Below are 16907 nucleotides of genomic sequence, written 5' to 3'. Positions count from 1 at the left end.
TTAAATTTGCAGTTGAAATTAATTCAGGACTTCTCTTGTTAGCTTTCAGTTGGTAGCATTCTTCCTTAGAAAATTGTGATGATACATAGGCAAAAATCGTATTTTTGGCAATAGTTGTTATGACATCATCTAATGGTAAAAGAGACCCGCCTACAATATTTTAGTATTTTTTCATTCAGAATGTCTGCCACAAAAGCCAGCAGGAGAAATGCTATTGATCTTGAAAGGGAAGTATTTGGCAGCAGTATCAATGCTTTTCATTGAAGCAAAGAGCAAACTATCACTGGAAAAAAATAGTATTTATAGGAAGAAATGTCCTTTATTTCTGAGTTTTTCTAAAATTTGTTTTTGTTGCCTTATTTGAATCACACTTGTTGCTTGTATGGACCTTTTCTGGGAAACCAATATTGCTGTATATTTATTTGGGCTGCATGTCTGCAATCTGTGCATGCTGTGGGAGCTGATGCTAGAAAATGATTTGGTTTTTGTTTTAAGCAAAAGGGACAGTGATGCGGGAGCTCCAGGAGCACTACAAGCAGAGGAAAACATATATTTTTAAAATGTCATTCAGGAAAAACCTCTCTACACACAAACATATACTAGTAATCAGAGCTGTCTCACTGAACTGGATGCTCTGGGAATGGGAACATTCCAGTACTGGTCTCATGTGGTACTGGAGGAAATAGGGGAATTACGCTGTAGCAACTCGTCCTTAATTGGTTTATTCCCAAAGAGTCCCTCAGTTTATATGAAATATTGTGAGCTCCCAGGAACTTCTGAAGAACGAGGACACATCCAAGCCCCATCAGAAGTCTACCTAGGTAAAGATGGAAGAAAAACTACTGGCGGACAAGCATTACTGCTGTGGAATGAAAGAACAAAAGCATTTGGGGAAGAGTTGGGTAATTCTAGATCTTCCTGTAATATCACTGAGCTGTATATAGCAAACGGACAACTACAGCTGCTGTTGACTGAGCTTCATGCAACTTGTTTGCACTGCTCTACCGTTTGTCTAGGTTTCAAAATACTGAATTTTATACTTAAGCTTCATAATTTGCAGCATCACTGTGAGCTCCAGTAATGCAGGAGAAAAGAAAGGATATCGCAAGCTAAGACACAGAGGGCTGTTAAAGCTGTATGAGGATTTGGATAGCATCCAATCATACCTGACTCTCTGTAATCAGTAATGTCTTTCCCCTTCCTTTAGAGTTAGGTGCATTAAAGTAAAAAACAATTTATTCTAGACCCAGTGGAGGTGAGAGTAAGATGATCTCTCCCTCAGGCTGAATGTTTTCCTGGGTTCTACAGGAACAGAGTAACAAATAAATCATGGAGCATCTCCTAACTCAGATTGTAACTCAGTTTTCCATTCCAGCTCTCAGTAGTGATCTGTCTTGATGCTTGACACCACTGTTCCGGTTCTTTGTAATACCATTTGCCTCTTTTAAGGCAATTTCCTTTAAAAAGTAAACACATAGTGAAAATTACTCAAACAGTAGGATGCATATTTTTTAAAACAAGAAAAAGTAAATGTTTGTGCTTTCAAGGTAGGAAAGGTCTCTGTATGTGCATATGCTAAAGCATGTCTTTGTTTTTAATTAATCTTCAAAAACAATATAGTTGACTTTGCTATAGAAGTTGGTGGATAGATGTAATACATGTCAATGAGCATGTTAAGGTGCACTTTTCAATCATTTGCAAAGAGAATATGCATAGAGAGTTTATATGTAGAGGTGTTGGCTGTATTTATGGCTTGAAAAGTTAATTCTAGAAGTCAACAAGTCAGATAACCCAGAACAAACACATGCAAATTCTGTCCCTTAAGTACTATGTGAACTAATGCATATGCTGCCTAATTCAGTTCTGGTTCATGATGACAGCTTCAGAGAGAAATAGAATATTTATTGTGGGGGTTGTAGTAGTGCAGAGAAATGGCTGAAACTTTTTGAATTGTTTATTACTGACTATGTTAAATTGACTTCAGCTTAAAAAAGTTAGAGAGATAAAAATATAGTGGAAGACAATGCCTATTCAAAGCTCAGAGCCCCTCTAAGGAAATGGAAAACATGATGCAAAAATTATTTCAGAAATAAAACAGCAATATACTTGCTTTCCACATAACAGTCACCAGCTATCCAGATGAATATCCTTATTGGGAAAAAAATTAATGAGCCAGTGTTCTTAAATATCTGCTCAAACAGAACAGCTTTGCATCTTAGTGTTATGAAAAGTATGTACGTTCCAAAACCACTCTGTGGCATCACTCTCTGCCTCCATCAGCTTCCCTACCAAACAAGTAATTGCTTTCCCCCCACTTCATTGATTTTCTACCTACCATGCCACCAAATTATTGATTTCTCCTCTCACCCCCAATCAAATCTAGCTCTCCTTCAATTTGCCCATTTTCTGCTCTACAAGGGCCTGTAATTGCATGGTGTCTTTCCCATCAGCTCTTGCCACCACATTGCCTGAGGCGCTCATTTTTAACAGCTGAAAACTGCTATAAGTCAGGGTGTTGCTCAACATGATCACAGCATAAAGATAGAACTTCTCCATCTTTCTGCCTATCAAAAGCTATTACTCCACATAAACCTACAAAGACAGGCTATTACTCCTGCTTACTGTTAATTGTTTCTTCAGATAAGACATACCATTTACTTGGTGTCATACTGTTCCATATTACAAGTACGGATGCTGGCTTAACAGAGTTTTACTTTGAAGGAAATTAAACTGTCAGAACATCTTCACACTTGTGTGCCATGGCACTAAATTCTTGAGTTTAGCATGAAATAACAGAAAATCACTTTAAGAACTAAAACACCCAAAGCCTCTCTTTTGTGGTAATTGCATTGTTTATGTACTGCCAAATTAATAAAAAAGGGAGATGATTAGCAATCGAACAAGTGTCCCAAGATATCCTCTTTTGTACTAATGTGGGAATGGGCCAGAATCTGACACAATTTTTGTATTTCATATCAGCTATAACAAAATCCCTAAATCTATGCAGGGTCCATCTCTTTGTTTCTAGAGGAGCAGAGCAGGTTTGATTTATCTGTGTGCATGGGTGTGCATGTTTGTGTTTTCACATTTTGTGGTATAAGGCACTTAAATTAGCTGATAGTTTTTGTTATAACCATGTATTTACTCTTTTTGAGGGTCATTTCAGTTCTCACTAATGTTACTGGGAAATGTTATTTGAATTTATTGTTTTAATTTTAATTTTTTCTTACCATACTAGATTCTGCCTATGCACCTAATTTGTTCAAAAATTACACAGTTAGTGGCTTCAAATTGCACCTATTTTGAGTAAATGAGTTTGGGATGTACAAAAGCTAGCAGCAGCCGCTACAGAATTGTCAGCTCCACTCAGGGCTGGTGAACGTTCAGCCTCATGCTTGTTTACAAGTAGCACTCATGGCAATAGACACTCAGATGACAAGTGGAACTCGAGAAACTCCAATGATAGAAGTATCGGGACTCTGCAATGATTTATTAATTCTCTGTGGAACTCCTGTGGTAAAAAATAAGGTGTTAAGTGGTTTATTTTAGATAACCCAGAGTATTCCTTAGGATTTTAATAATGGTGATAAAATCTCCAATTCAGTTTCTTTTCTAAATTTCTGTGTGATACCAATTTCTGACCTCTTCTAATTGCATAATTTTTTATAAATCACTGGTAAGCTGTAGTGTAATTTCAGTTGTAGTTTTTCTTCTGTACGTGATACAATATTGTATAAAAAATTAAACTGAGTTTTCAGAGTATTTGATGTAAAAGAAAGAAAATGTTAGAACTAGAGAATGGATTACGGAGAAATATCTCTCCCCTATGTCCCCTCCCCCAATTTTGTGGTGTTTTGGAGGTTTTTTTGTTTGTGGGTTTTGTTTTTTTTTTTTTAAAGAGTATCGTTAAAAGTACTTTATAATAGGGAAATGTTCCCTGAGCTCCCGGTCTGCACATTCCAGCTTCCTTCCTCAATTCGTCTGCTTATTATTTTTCCTATACAAGGCTTCAACTCTTTTTTCCTGTCGTCCCTTCCCAATGGTTATTATCCTACCTTATTTATTTTTCCTCACATATTTCTATACTGTTTTCCCATGTTGCTGATTTTTTTTCTTTAACTTTTTCCACTGTTCTCTAGAAGTAACTGGACAAGTCAATTAGCTTGTAATTATTAAGAGAAGCAAACTAGGGATGGAAGAACAGTAATAAAGGGATTTCTGTGTGGGTGTCTGAAAACTGTAAAGCAGCACCCATACACTTGAGTGTGTATCACACTTTACCTTCTAGTATTACCAAGGATAAAATAAAACTGGTTCTTATTTGTTTTCACTCCTTCAGGAGTAAACCCCTTCCTAAATCATTCTGAATAAAAATAGTGAGTTCTTCTTGTCACAGTTGTAGCCACTGCCACCTGAAAATCATTGTAACTTGCTCAATCTTATGAGTCTCTTCATGTTACTAGCTAAAGGATTGTCAACTTTTCAACCAAAAAATAGCAACACTTCAAGGACAGTGGTACAATCTGACTTCTAAACTAGGTATCTCTTTTAAAAGCATAGGATAACTGTGACACAAGAAGCCATGTTCTCTTTTTTGTGGCTTACCCTCTTTTTTTTTTTGTTTAAAAAGAAGTTATTCTTCCATTGCAGGTGATAATATATGGATGATTTGTCCACTTCCTAAAAAATGATTGTGTTTCACTTCCGCGTATAGCTGGTTAATGGATTATAAAGCTAGAAATGACAGCTATGGCTACGTAGAGCAACTTTTAGACTGCAGACTTTCCTGAATTAATTCCTATTTGAATTTGAATGTATTACTATTTTTCTTTCTAGGAACAATCTTTAAAATTTTCAAACCATAGGGAATCCATTGCCAATTATGATTAATTAAGCAGTAATGAAACCGGCATCAGAATAAATTTTGCGACTTACTTCAATTCTGAATTTGTCTCACTTGCTCTTCATCCTTGCATCTTAAAGTTTTGTCTGCTGCATATAATGACTTATAAAATTTCTCTTTCCCTTGGAAAGGTACAGGAAACAGATTACTTTTTCAGCCTTCTCTGATCTCAGCCCTAATTCTTCTCTTATTAGACATGGTAGTCAAGTAATCGTTCTCATAGCTCATCTGGAAATCCCTCCAGTTTATCAGCTGTGGATACTATCACTGCACTGAGCATCCAGGAGCTATCGCCCCTGCGCCAAACACCACAATGTTATGTTATTACTTGGCTTACATTCAGCATTCTTGTTCATACATCTAATTAGACCCTCTGACTAAGCAGCACAACCCAACTCCTGTTCACTTAATTGTTCACTATAAATCTCCCTTCAGAAGTTGCTTTGTCTGAGAAAAAAAATCGCCTATCCTATTTATATGACTGGAGGTCTGATGGCCTATTTTCCACAGCCAAAGATCAGTCAAACACCACAGAAAGGTCCATACCTGAGGATATGCCTTAAAAGAACAACTCAAAGCAACTCTTTTTTTCTTTTCCTGATCAGCATTGACTGCAATGGTCAGAGGCTCAGCACTCTGTACTCACTCCTGTGCTTGAAGACCAGCGACAAATAACTTCTTACTGAGGCAAGACCAAGAGATCAAAAGAGCACATATGAATACCATGTTCCTTGCAGTAAATGGTCTGATCATCAGATCACCTATGCCTTTAAATGTATGGTATTTGGGGCATTTGTTCAAGTAACATATGTTTCAATGACTGAGAAAACACTCAGACATCTATGAGTTGCAGTTATTTTTGGAGTCTTTGCCTGCAAAGAGAGCAAATAGAGAATTCATCATCCAATTCTGTAATCTTGTTTGATTTTGCGGCCCAATTTTGTTATTTTAATTTTATGGGTTATTTTCTTTTCATTGACATCCATCATATTCTAAAACAGAGGACATTTTCATCTACTGTTGCAAATGCTATTTAACTACACCCATTTGCTTGGGGTTTTTTTATGCTTTCTCCATTTCTAACTTTACTGCAAAGTGCACCAACAAGAATTCCCTGTGCGTCTGCTGTAACCAGATTTGTTTCTAGTTTTAGTTTTCCTGTACTCCAATTTGAAATGCTATTATGATCTCCCCCTATTTTGGGACTGTTATTTTGGATAAACCACCTGCAAAGACCAGCAGTGTCACTGGGGATGAATCAGTCCGTAGCAGGCAGTGCCAGCCTGAATGGCTTCACCCTCACCCAAAATTCTAGTTAACTGCAGTTTCCTTGATGCTTGCTCCTTGATAGACGTCAAGAAAGAGCTGTGCACTTTTTTCTTTAACTCAATTCATGGTATTACCAAACCTCCATTTATCATCATTGACCAGTGAGATTCGCCATATTCAACAACTTGGACAATTTTTCTGTGAAGCTCCATCTGTTGGCTGGGATTTGTTGGGTGCTTATTTAGAAACACTAATCATTTTCTCTCTGAGAGCAGCAAGTACAACCTGCTTTCCATGGAACAATTATTTACAACGCAGAAGATCTAGAAAATATTTTTCATTATTTTTATGGATAACACTGTGCCAGCATCAAATCCCCCAATTCAGCAATGCTCACGTGAAACAGGGATAAACTTTCCAGAAAATTCATCATTATGCCAGTCATCATTTATTAAAAATAAAATAAAATCAATATATACTGAGGTACCTGACTTCTACTAGGAATTTCTTTACTAAATCATGATGTCAGAGCAAAGCAAAAGTATCTGAAACTCAACTAAAAAGAAACCTTGAAGGCTTCAGAGATCTGTTCTTGTCCCTGCTTTAATCCTTGGGATGTGTTCCCCCGAACCAGGTGGGAGCAGAACAGTGTGTGGTGTGGCGTAACCACAGTGTGTGGGTGCAGTAAATTCACATCCTCCCAAATGATGCTGTATTACCTCTTCCTCCCACAGAAACACCATTATTGAACTGACTGAGGAGAGAGAAGGTAGAAAAAGCCTCTTGTACTTTCCTTCATCACAGAGAAGTAAATCATGGAAGCAGGACCACTCAGAAGTGATGTGGAGATTGCTGCCTTGCAGCTTCCACATGTATGTGTTGGGCAGAGGAAGGACTTTACTAGTTTCTTACCAAGCATAGCCCCCAAAATGTACTTCAGAAAGGTTTGTGAAACCTTTTTTGGCTCAGAGATTTTCCTGCCCCAGCAAAAGAGAGATAGTAAGGTACAAAAAAACCCCATTAGTGCCTCATTGAGGGAAACACTGTAGAGTGAGTTCAGACCTCAAACTCCATTGATCTCACAGGGAAGAGTACTTTGCTTCTTCCTGCATCACTGGTAGAGATTATATCAATTCAGATAACAATACAGTTAATGCGTCTTGCATATTGCAAATGCTTTCAGTGGCATGTTTAATAAAATTATATTTCTATAAAACATAGGCCTTGACTATAATTAAGCTGAGCCATCCATAAAGATACCAGTAGATAATTCAGTTGCAAAGAGCTATGTTTTGAAGCAAGTAGGGATTTGTTTTCAGTAGGAAAAGCAACCTATTGATTTAGACGTGTTCTGCTAAAAATATGAGTTTTACTGCTGTTTGTGAATAGGGTTGTTTGAGTACCTTTTATGTTTTATTCAAGCCTCAAATAATTACCAAAGGATTTAATTTTAAAATGTTTAGCAATTCAATGAAGTACAGAACTCACACGGTTACTTAGTTTCTTTCAAAAATAATTTCTCTGTGAAAGCTACCTTGCCTTCCTGTGGCTCGGTGTATTACAATTCTCATTTTGTGAGGGGAAAACTGAGTCTATGTGCAAGCTTCAAATAATTGGTTTTCTTTGGGTGACAATATAGGCTTTCATTAGAAAGCCCAGATATTTCAGAGTACTGAAGCACAGCTGGTGTTCTTTGAATGGGGGAAGTTGATGTTTCAAATTCTTGGAACCTTTAGACCATTTTGAGATTGATCATGTGTTTTTTTCTGTGGTAAACTGGATTATTCAGAGGAGTGCTACTAATGAGAAAGCAAGCCTGTCATCTCTCCAAGTGTGGCGTGACCTACACAGTAATAATCAGACACAACCTGATTACAGTTTACTGGGTTTCATTCGTACACACACCCACAAACATCACATTATATGATATGTCTTCCTTAGCTGTCATGGTTTAACCCCAGCCAGCAACTAAGCACCACACAGCCACACTGTCACTCCCCCCCTCAGCTGGACAGGGGAGAGAAAATAGAACAAAGGGCTCGTGGGTCGAGATAAGGACAGGAAGAGATCACTCACCAATTACTGTCACAGGCAAAACAGGCTTGACTGGGGGAAAATTAACTTAATTTATTGCCAATCAAACCAGAGTAGGGTAATGAGAAATAAAACCAAATCTCAAACACCTTCCCTCCACCCCTCCCTTCTTCCCAGGCACAGCTTCACTCCCAAATTCTCTACGTCCACCCCTGCCTCAGCAGCGCAGGGGGACAGGGAAGGGGGGTTACAATCAGTTCATCACAGGTTGTCTCTGCTGCTCCTTCCTCCTCAGGGGCAGGACTCCTCAACACCCTTGCCCTGCCCCACCATGGAGTCCCTCCCACGGGAGACAGTTCTCCACAAACTTCTCCAATGTGAGTCCTTTCCACGGGGTGCAGTTCTTTATGAACTGCTCCAGCATGGGTCCCTTCCACGAGCACAGTCCTTCAGGCACAGACTGCTCTAGCATGGGTCTCCTGCAGGGGCACAAGTCCTGCCAGAAAACCTGCTCCAGTGTGGGGTTCTTTCTCCATAGGTCCACAGGTCCTACCAGGAGCCTGCTCCAGCGTGGGCTTCCCACGGGGTCACAGCCTCCTTCGGGCACCCACCTGCTCCGGCATGGGGTCCTCCCTGGGCTGCAGGTGGAGATCTGCTCCACCGTGGACCTCCCTGGGCTGCAGGGGGACAGCCTGCCTCACCATGGTCTTCCCCACGGGCTGCAGGGGAATCTCTGCTCCGGTGCCTGGAGCATCTCCTCCCCCTCCTTCTTTGCTGACCTGGGGGTCTGCAGGGTTGTTTCTCTTACATGTTCTCACTCCTCTCTCTGGCTGCTGTTTCTGTCTGTCCCAGCAACTTTTTTTTTCCTTCTTAAATACGTTATCACGGAGGCGCTACCACTGTTGCTGATGGGCTCGGCCTTGGCCAGCGGTGGGTCAGTCTTGGAGCCGGCTGGTATTGGCTCTGTCGGACACAGGGGAAGCTTCCAGCAGCTTCTCACAGAAGCCACCCCTGTAGCCCCCTGCCACCAAAACCTTGACATGCAAACCCAATACACTAGCATATCTAATGAAACACGTACATTTTTTGCTGAGAAGCGATGGAAGAAAATAATATCCCCACACTTGCTTGGAGACAAACTAGTGCAGAAGAATTCACAGAGATCAATACTCTTTTCTCATGAACAGATTCCAAAGGTGCTGTTTGTGCATGGATAATAAATTGCCCAACAACTTCCTTTAAGACCTGTTCTTCCACAAGCCTCAGTTTTGACACAAGTTAAGATGTAATCCTTCTAATAGGCAAACACAAACAAATTTCTGCTTCATATATAAAAAAATAATGCTTTGAGTATTGATTAACACTGAATGGCAAAAGAATTCCTCAAGAATAGATAAATGTCTGCCCAGACAGATGGACAACTGTGCTGCATCACAGGATGGACTTCTGAGTGGTCCTCAGAGTCAGAGCCAGAAACTCCATTTCAAGAACCAGTCAGAAAACTCCCTGTATTGATAATTATAGTAGGCTCATCTATGATAGAAATGAAGCTTCAGCTCTAGGGCTGATGTAAGCATGAAGCTAAAATATTTAAGACCTTAAAGATTTAAATTGGGACTAATACCAATTATGATTTGAGCACTCGGACAGGTGTTGAGAGTTAAGCTTGTTGGCAGCAAACTTTCTACAGTGGTTGCCTCTCTAGTTTATTCTGGCCTCCCACAAGCTTCCATTTTCTTTTGTTCACACAGACCCAGTTTGTAGAATCATTCTTTGTCCCTTTGATGTTCTTTCCCTATTTTTGAACTATTTCTGACATCTGCCACCCTAAATAATTATTCTTGGGCTGATATTTGCCTCTGAGTTTATCTTGAGGTGCTAATGGAAAATTCCATAAGAAAGCAAATTTCATTACCAGTGACAGAATGGCTTAAGTAATACAGATAATACATAAGTCATCATAAGGCATAATGAAAAGAGTGATACTGATTTTGCAATGGTGGGTGTTAGACAAGCAATTCAGCGTCTCTCTAACTCAATAAGTATCATGCTATATTCTGAGATAGATATTTGGAGAACAACTTCATCTCTGTAAACATTAGCTTCTGCAGCAAAGTTCCTAGCAGTGTTTGAACTTCTCTCTCCATGGCTTTTCCCTGCCTGTTATTTTTACCATGAGACAGGCAGGTATTGAGACATCTGAAAAGGTGCTCAACAGTCTTGGACTTGGAAGAAAGAGCCCACTGAAGTTCATGAGCTTGCAATCACTAATGTAATTCTTTTTGCCCTGGGGTTCATTCTGCATCATAAACATACTACACTGAAGATACAGAATGATTGAAGATAGCGACTCTTAGATGGGGGCATGCACTGAATGACAGCCATCTGATGTGACCGTTATTTGCTTGCTCCTGTAACTTAAGGTTACAGTATTCCCTTTTCCCATAATAATGTACCTGACCTCGATTCAAGAAATAAAAAAAAATCCACAGAAACAGTAATAAAATGTCTATTTTTTTTCCAAACAAAGCCTCAATAAGTGATGATCTAAATGAATGAAGCTTAATAAATATGATAAGAAAAAACACAAACCCCCTGTCAAGCATGTCACCTGGCCATAAAAAGAACCTGTCAGAGCTGAGAAAAAACTTGGGAGAATCAGTATCAGAATTCAGGCAAAAGATAGAATAAATGAAAAAAGTTTAAAATGGTAAGAAATTAATTATTTACCATTCTGAAGGAGCTTTGCTTTCCTGATTTTATTAATTTATCACTGAGACAATACACTATCTGCTAGTGCAAAAGCAAAGAAAGCTTTCTTTCCCATATAATAGGGGACTTTAAAAATACTTTACTTTTTCCTAAGAATTTTGCTCAACTACCTGAAGAAATCATACATGTCACAAAGATTGGTTTCAGACAATTCAGAAGTTGCTGAAAAATTTTCACTTGCAAATCAGATAGTTAATTATGCTAATCTCTGAAAAGAAGTGACAATAAAGTAATCACATTTCTGGTCTCCATGCTGTCATTTTTTTCAACCATCCAGTGGTGGAAAAAGTAATACGCATTACTAATTTTACTTTCTGCTTTGAAACTTCATTCTCTGAGAGCAAGTCAATTTTACTGTAGCTTCTGTTTCTGACAAGCTATTAAAAATAGGCAAAATGGTTTACAAAATTAGTTTAGTTTTAAGTCAGAATGATTCATACCTTAAAGCAATGGACAGCACACAGAAAAAAATAGAAAGGTTCCTATCAAGAAGGCTTGGGGTGAAAAGTCACGTTACATGTTGATGTTCAGCCATAGAGTAAGCAGTGTCTGATTGCCAACTTTTTTTTTTTTTTAATAGTTTGACGCAGACAGAGATGAGGAAGAGGTATTCTTTGACATAAGTTCGGCAGTTGACAATAAACTATTTGCAAACAAAGAGGCTGCAGCAGGTGAGTTAATGTAAGATTTAAAGAACCACATTTTTTATAACGCTTTTGACATTGGTGGGATGCCTTTTTCATATTCCTCAAGTATGGATGTATGTACTGTAGCAAAATCTTGACCGACCTCAAACATGGGCAAAAAAATCTCTTTACACTTGGGAACTTCATACAATCCCCCTAACATCTTGTTTATCTACAAACTCAGCTTAAAATACTCTGGATAGTCCACTAAAGAACTATATTATTAATACAAAAACTTTATAAGTTGATCAGTGCCAGTTGCCAGCTATCTGTTTCAGTTCCAGATGATACCTCAGTGTTGACCAGAAAACCAGTCCTATGAGATTAACAATCATACTTCCTCCCTAATAATTGGTACTAATTCTGAAACTGTGAGCGAATATAAGTCAGGTGTCAGCGGGGGGGTGTATTTATTTATTTATTTATTTTTCATTTGTGCTTACTGAAGTCTGAATGTCTTCAAAGAAGAAGCCTTTGAGGGACAAAGGCCTGCAAAAGAATTGAAGCTTAAAATCAAAGCACTGAAAATCCATAATGTGTCAGAAATATTTTGCTTGAGGGGACCAGGAAAACGTTCCTTGGAAACTTCATAACTTTTTCTTTTTACAGATGGCATCCCTGGCTGCCTTCTCAGTAGGCTGTGAGGGTTATATAGGTAGATGAGGTCATAAACATCTTGTGAAACAGCACACAAAAAGAAAATTCTAGGTGAAATATTTTCCTGTAAAATTTACTAGCTTTATTAAAATAAAGATTAGGTATATATAGTAGAGAAAATTGTGTATTTGATCTCTCCTCTGTTTAAGGGAAAACTCATCTGCGATAAATTGGCAGTCCGGGTAGTTTCAGTTATTTGTAATTGTGAACAATCATCTGGGGACTGCCAAGGAAGAAGGAACTGATGAAGCACAATGAAGTCTAGTAGTAGCAATACATCTATTATCTCTTTTTAACAAAGGAGGATCATTTTTTTTCTACTAGCAAGACATTTGGAAAGAGCAGTGCTTCAGACAGAAAGATTAGGTCATATCTTGAAGATCTGAAAGGGGGTAGGGGGTTCCCAAGCTAGCTAGTCTGTAAAACCCACCCATAAGGCTATTTTTGATAATGTTCAAAATTAGATAAAGATGAATTATCGGGGCGGGGGGGGAGGGGGCAGAGTAGGGGTAAGGGGAGAGAATGATAAAAAGTGGATTAGCTAAAAAAAAAAAAAAACAAAAAAAAACAGGTTTCTAGTGGTCAGCTTTGAGGTAAGATGCACACAAGAATAGACTAGCTTTCTCCATTAAGTGGCAGGCTTACCTCTTTTGTGCTTAACCTAATTCCTAGAGGCAAGAGATTGATTCCAAACCTAAAATGGCATTCCCACTGTATAGCATTGTACTGATAATTACCCGTGGATTCCCTAATTAAATGAGCTAAGTACTGAATAGCAAGAAGAGGAAAGAAGTGGCATAAAGGTGCTAGCTCTGACAAACAGATTGACAAAAGCTAAACAGTTTGCACAGATTGGTTGTGATTCTGCATGAATTCCAGTCAGTTTCTTGAAAGTCTGATCTACTTAATAAATTCCTCACCAAAATAATTGGAGAGCTATGAGCTTTATCAGAAGCCATGCCACAATCATCTAATTGGTGCCTAACCTGAGCACTAGTAATAGTAAGGAGATTCGAAGTAGAATTTCTAGAGATCCTATGAGATGAGATATTTAATTTCTAGGGGTCGCAATTCCAGCATTGCCTTGATCTCACTTTTTGTCTTTTAATCTTATTAGTGATATTGCAATATATTTTGGTTCCTGGTGGCTAATGTAAACATAGTATTTCTAATATTTTCATGCATCCACATCAATCTAATTCATATGTTATACCTGTAAAATCCAGTTGTAATCAACTGCATAACAGTATATGCTGAAAGAAAACTGAATATTTTTATAGATTAAAATACAATATTCTCATTATTGCCTTCTATGACATATTAAGACTGTTGCTAAGAGCAACAGCCTGTCATGAAACTCAATAGTTTAGGTTGCAATAAAATTAGTATTAGAAGCATCTGAGAACAAAATTAAAATGTAATCATTGTAATGCTAATCAGTCCTTCAGTAAATTATTTCTATTATATTCCACTTGAAATTTATCTTCTAAGCATTTGTCTTGCCCAAGGGCTTATATGCAACATGTACTAACTGAGTTATTAGAGGGTGCTTCAGAGCATGTTCCGTAACATAAAAAGACATTTTTATTTTTATTAAGCTTAAACATGCTATTAAAGAGAAGTAACATGTTTCACAGGATAGTCTTAGATGACTTTTATGACAGTCAGTGTTGAACAGTGCAGATACTATAGTTGTTAAAATACGAGTATGGGCATATTTGAGCCAATGAACCATATTGAATAGATTTTCTACCAGGATTTGAAATAAGTAACGGATTTAAACAAGGATTGGAAATACAATAACTGATTTGCCAAAACAGAAATGGTCCATGGAGCAGACTTAATTAACTCACATGAGGGGGCATAGCTACCTTGTAATGGGAAGTTAAATCAATTGCGGATAAATTTAGACAGATCAGTACAATTTAGTTTCATTGTATAAATGAATTTAGAGAACTGTGAAAAAGCAATGCTTGACATTTGCATTCGTGAAAACTTAAGGATAAACATGCTTTCATCCTTAGTGGATGAAAGTCCTAGAGAAAGTGACACACACAGAGGCTCAGAACACTGAAATGTTTTATAGGACCAAAGACATTTACGGCCATGATGCCCCTGGGTTCTGGGGTGCATTTCTGTGGTAGGAATCACACACCTGCCTGTAACAGCCATACCCTCTCAGCTTTCCACGACCAATCCTGTGCAATTCAGCTTAGGAGCAACAAACAATACATAAAATACAGCAGCATAAAATTTAAAAGTACAGCCTCACAGTGAAGGAAGCAACTGAGCACAGCCCCGCACCCCTCTGGGGGCAGGGGAGTCATTCTCCCTGACTATCAGACCTGGCAGGGGTAGCTCCTGTCAGCACACCCTTGTACAACTGCAGCCCACCATTAATTCAACTCATCCCTCAGTGCTGTGTCATCGGATCCTCTTGGGTTCCTTCAGTCTTAAGATACAAAGCCTAGTTAAAAAAGGAGTGCATTCTAGCTGATCTGCTGTTTCCTTTTTCAGCAGCCTGCTCCTCCCTGGAGAGCTGATTACTCAGTTAACAGGGATTTAATAAAAACTTCCAACTGATTTATTTTTTTAATTGTGCAGTACTGTACCTAATAAAATCCTCTCTGTTTTTTCCCCAAGGAAAACACAGGGCACATGAAAATGACCAGGTTTCCCTTAGCTCAACTTTATGCATGCACTGAACTTGAGGAGGCATATTTTAAGTCATAAGAGTACCTTTTCAGATCAGGTGTTTGCAAGCACTCCATGGCAGTAGAGCTTTCATGCACTTTCTTAATTATTTTTTAACTGCTGAGTTTCCCCTTCTGAAATTGGTACAGTTACTCAGATCATTTGCATTAAGTTCATACAAGCACACGAAGGCTTTAAGTTAGCCAAGAGCTGAGATTAATCTGGTGGAATGGGGCATCCCTTCAAAAGGAAGTAGGACAATTCAGCCTGTAAGACCTTCCTCCTAATGGTAAATGAGTATTAATTTTGTTTATAGCCTAGTTCTCAGTGTACCCGCTTATCAAAGGAAAACCAATGCAACTTACTCAGAAAAGGCAATGGAACTTACTTACGATCAGCTGTTTTGTTGTCAGAGCACAAGATGTGCAGCCTGCAGACTCACTGAAAGCAGCAGGGCATGTTTGCTTCCAAATGCTTTAACCAATCCTCCTCTTTTCCTTAAGCCAACATTTTGTTTTTCTCCTTTGATAGCTGAACATTGCCACAAGTTTTACATAAAATGTTGCTGATTGAAACTTGAGATTAGAAAACCTGAGCTGAGTGAATTACCCACTCTAACACTCTCCCCTTGGCTTTAGCCTTGTCAGTAGGTTTGCCTACCACCAGGATTACTGACTCCCAGTCCCTTGCAAAGCGGCTATCTGGTATGCTTCTGCTGCCACGTGTACTAGCAATTAGTTAGCAACCCTGTCATCCTCCCCTAGAAGACCTGCTTTAGCAAGATCTAGTCCAAACTCAGACAAATATGCTCCCTCCAATAACACACTGAGCTAGAGGATAACAAACTACTCATGCTTATTCATACTGCACCAGGGATATCACAAGTACTCTTGTATGTCCCCTCATTACTTTATCTTGTCCTGGGAGTAGCCATTTGCTTCAATTCATTTCTGGTAGGTTTGTCTTTAGGCAATTTGAGATGAGAAGGATAGAGAAGTCTGTATACTGTTCAGTGATAGATGGTTATGGGTTTTGTTAGTTTTCATTGCACCAAGAAAGAAAAGACACGTATTTTTGATTTTCCTGACCTTCCTTGGATGTACCCTGAAAGGAGATATACTTCCCCAAGGAAACTGGTTTCCTAGTTCAAGAAAAAAGGCCTTAAGATGCTTGACCATATTGAAATTGTATAACCATTATGGCTTTTATCACTTAAGATACATTATGCATGAATATTCATTTTCAGCCTTACCTTTACATTTAAGGTTGCAGCACCATATTTCATATTAATGTTTCTAGCTAAGGATACATACTGCTCTTGGTAGTTAAGTGACAGTTAATCCAACACTTGCACAGAAGTGCCTTTAAAAGTCATTTGATGTATCAAGGTAGGCCAGTGCTGGTGACAACTGAGGCTTAGTTAAATTATATTATCAACAATGACACAATGTTAAGAATGAGATGTCAGCTGTGTAAAATAAATCAAAAAATTAAAGTTCTCTCAGGAGTTGTAAATCTATTTGGTTGCATATATCTTTTACAGACAGGTATTTTCAAAAGACCATAAAGTGTATATGCCAGAGAACATGCTGCATGTACACATGTGACATTCTACAGTAGCAAGAGTATAATCCCTTTCTGTTATTTTTTTTATAGCAATCTGATAAAGTATACATGAACATCATTGTGGGGGAGGAGGGAGGAACAAAAACACCAGCAGATGGTAGACTGAAGTCTTTCCCTGGTATCTCTTGTGTAGTCCAAAGAGTTGCATCAAAGATTAATTTGGCAGCAATTGTAGTATGGATTGCAAACTAAGACACCCTGGAATCATCATCTCTACCAAGCAGTTTTGGTTCTAGTCATCATGACACCTAGTTCCTCTCGTCTGT

General features: G+C 38.5%; 1 protein-coding gene across 1 annotated transcript in view; it reads left to right on the top strand.

Moving 5' to 3' along the window:
• Window positions 1-16907, top strand: part of AK5 (adenylate kinase 5) — a 98941-nt gene that overhangs the window by 39543 nt on the left and 42491 nt on the right. The window contains exon 7 of the mRNA XM_075039214.1: window positions 11559-11649. Within this exon, the coding sequence (XP_074895315.1) occupies window positions 11559-11649 (91 nt within the window). The remainder of the gene's footprint in view (window positions 1-11558; window positions 11650-16907) is intronic.

This window comes from Buteo buteo, chromosome 10 (assembly GCF_964188355.1).
Source record: "Buteo buteo chromosome 10, bButBut1.hap1.1, whole genome shotgun sequence".
Taxonomy (NCBI): Eukaryota; Metazoa; Chordata; class Aves; order Accipitriformes; family Accipitridae; genus Buteo; species Buteo buteo.
The sequence above is the reverse complement of the archived record's forward strand: the minus strand, read 5'-3'. Positions and strand labels throughout refer to the sequence as shown.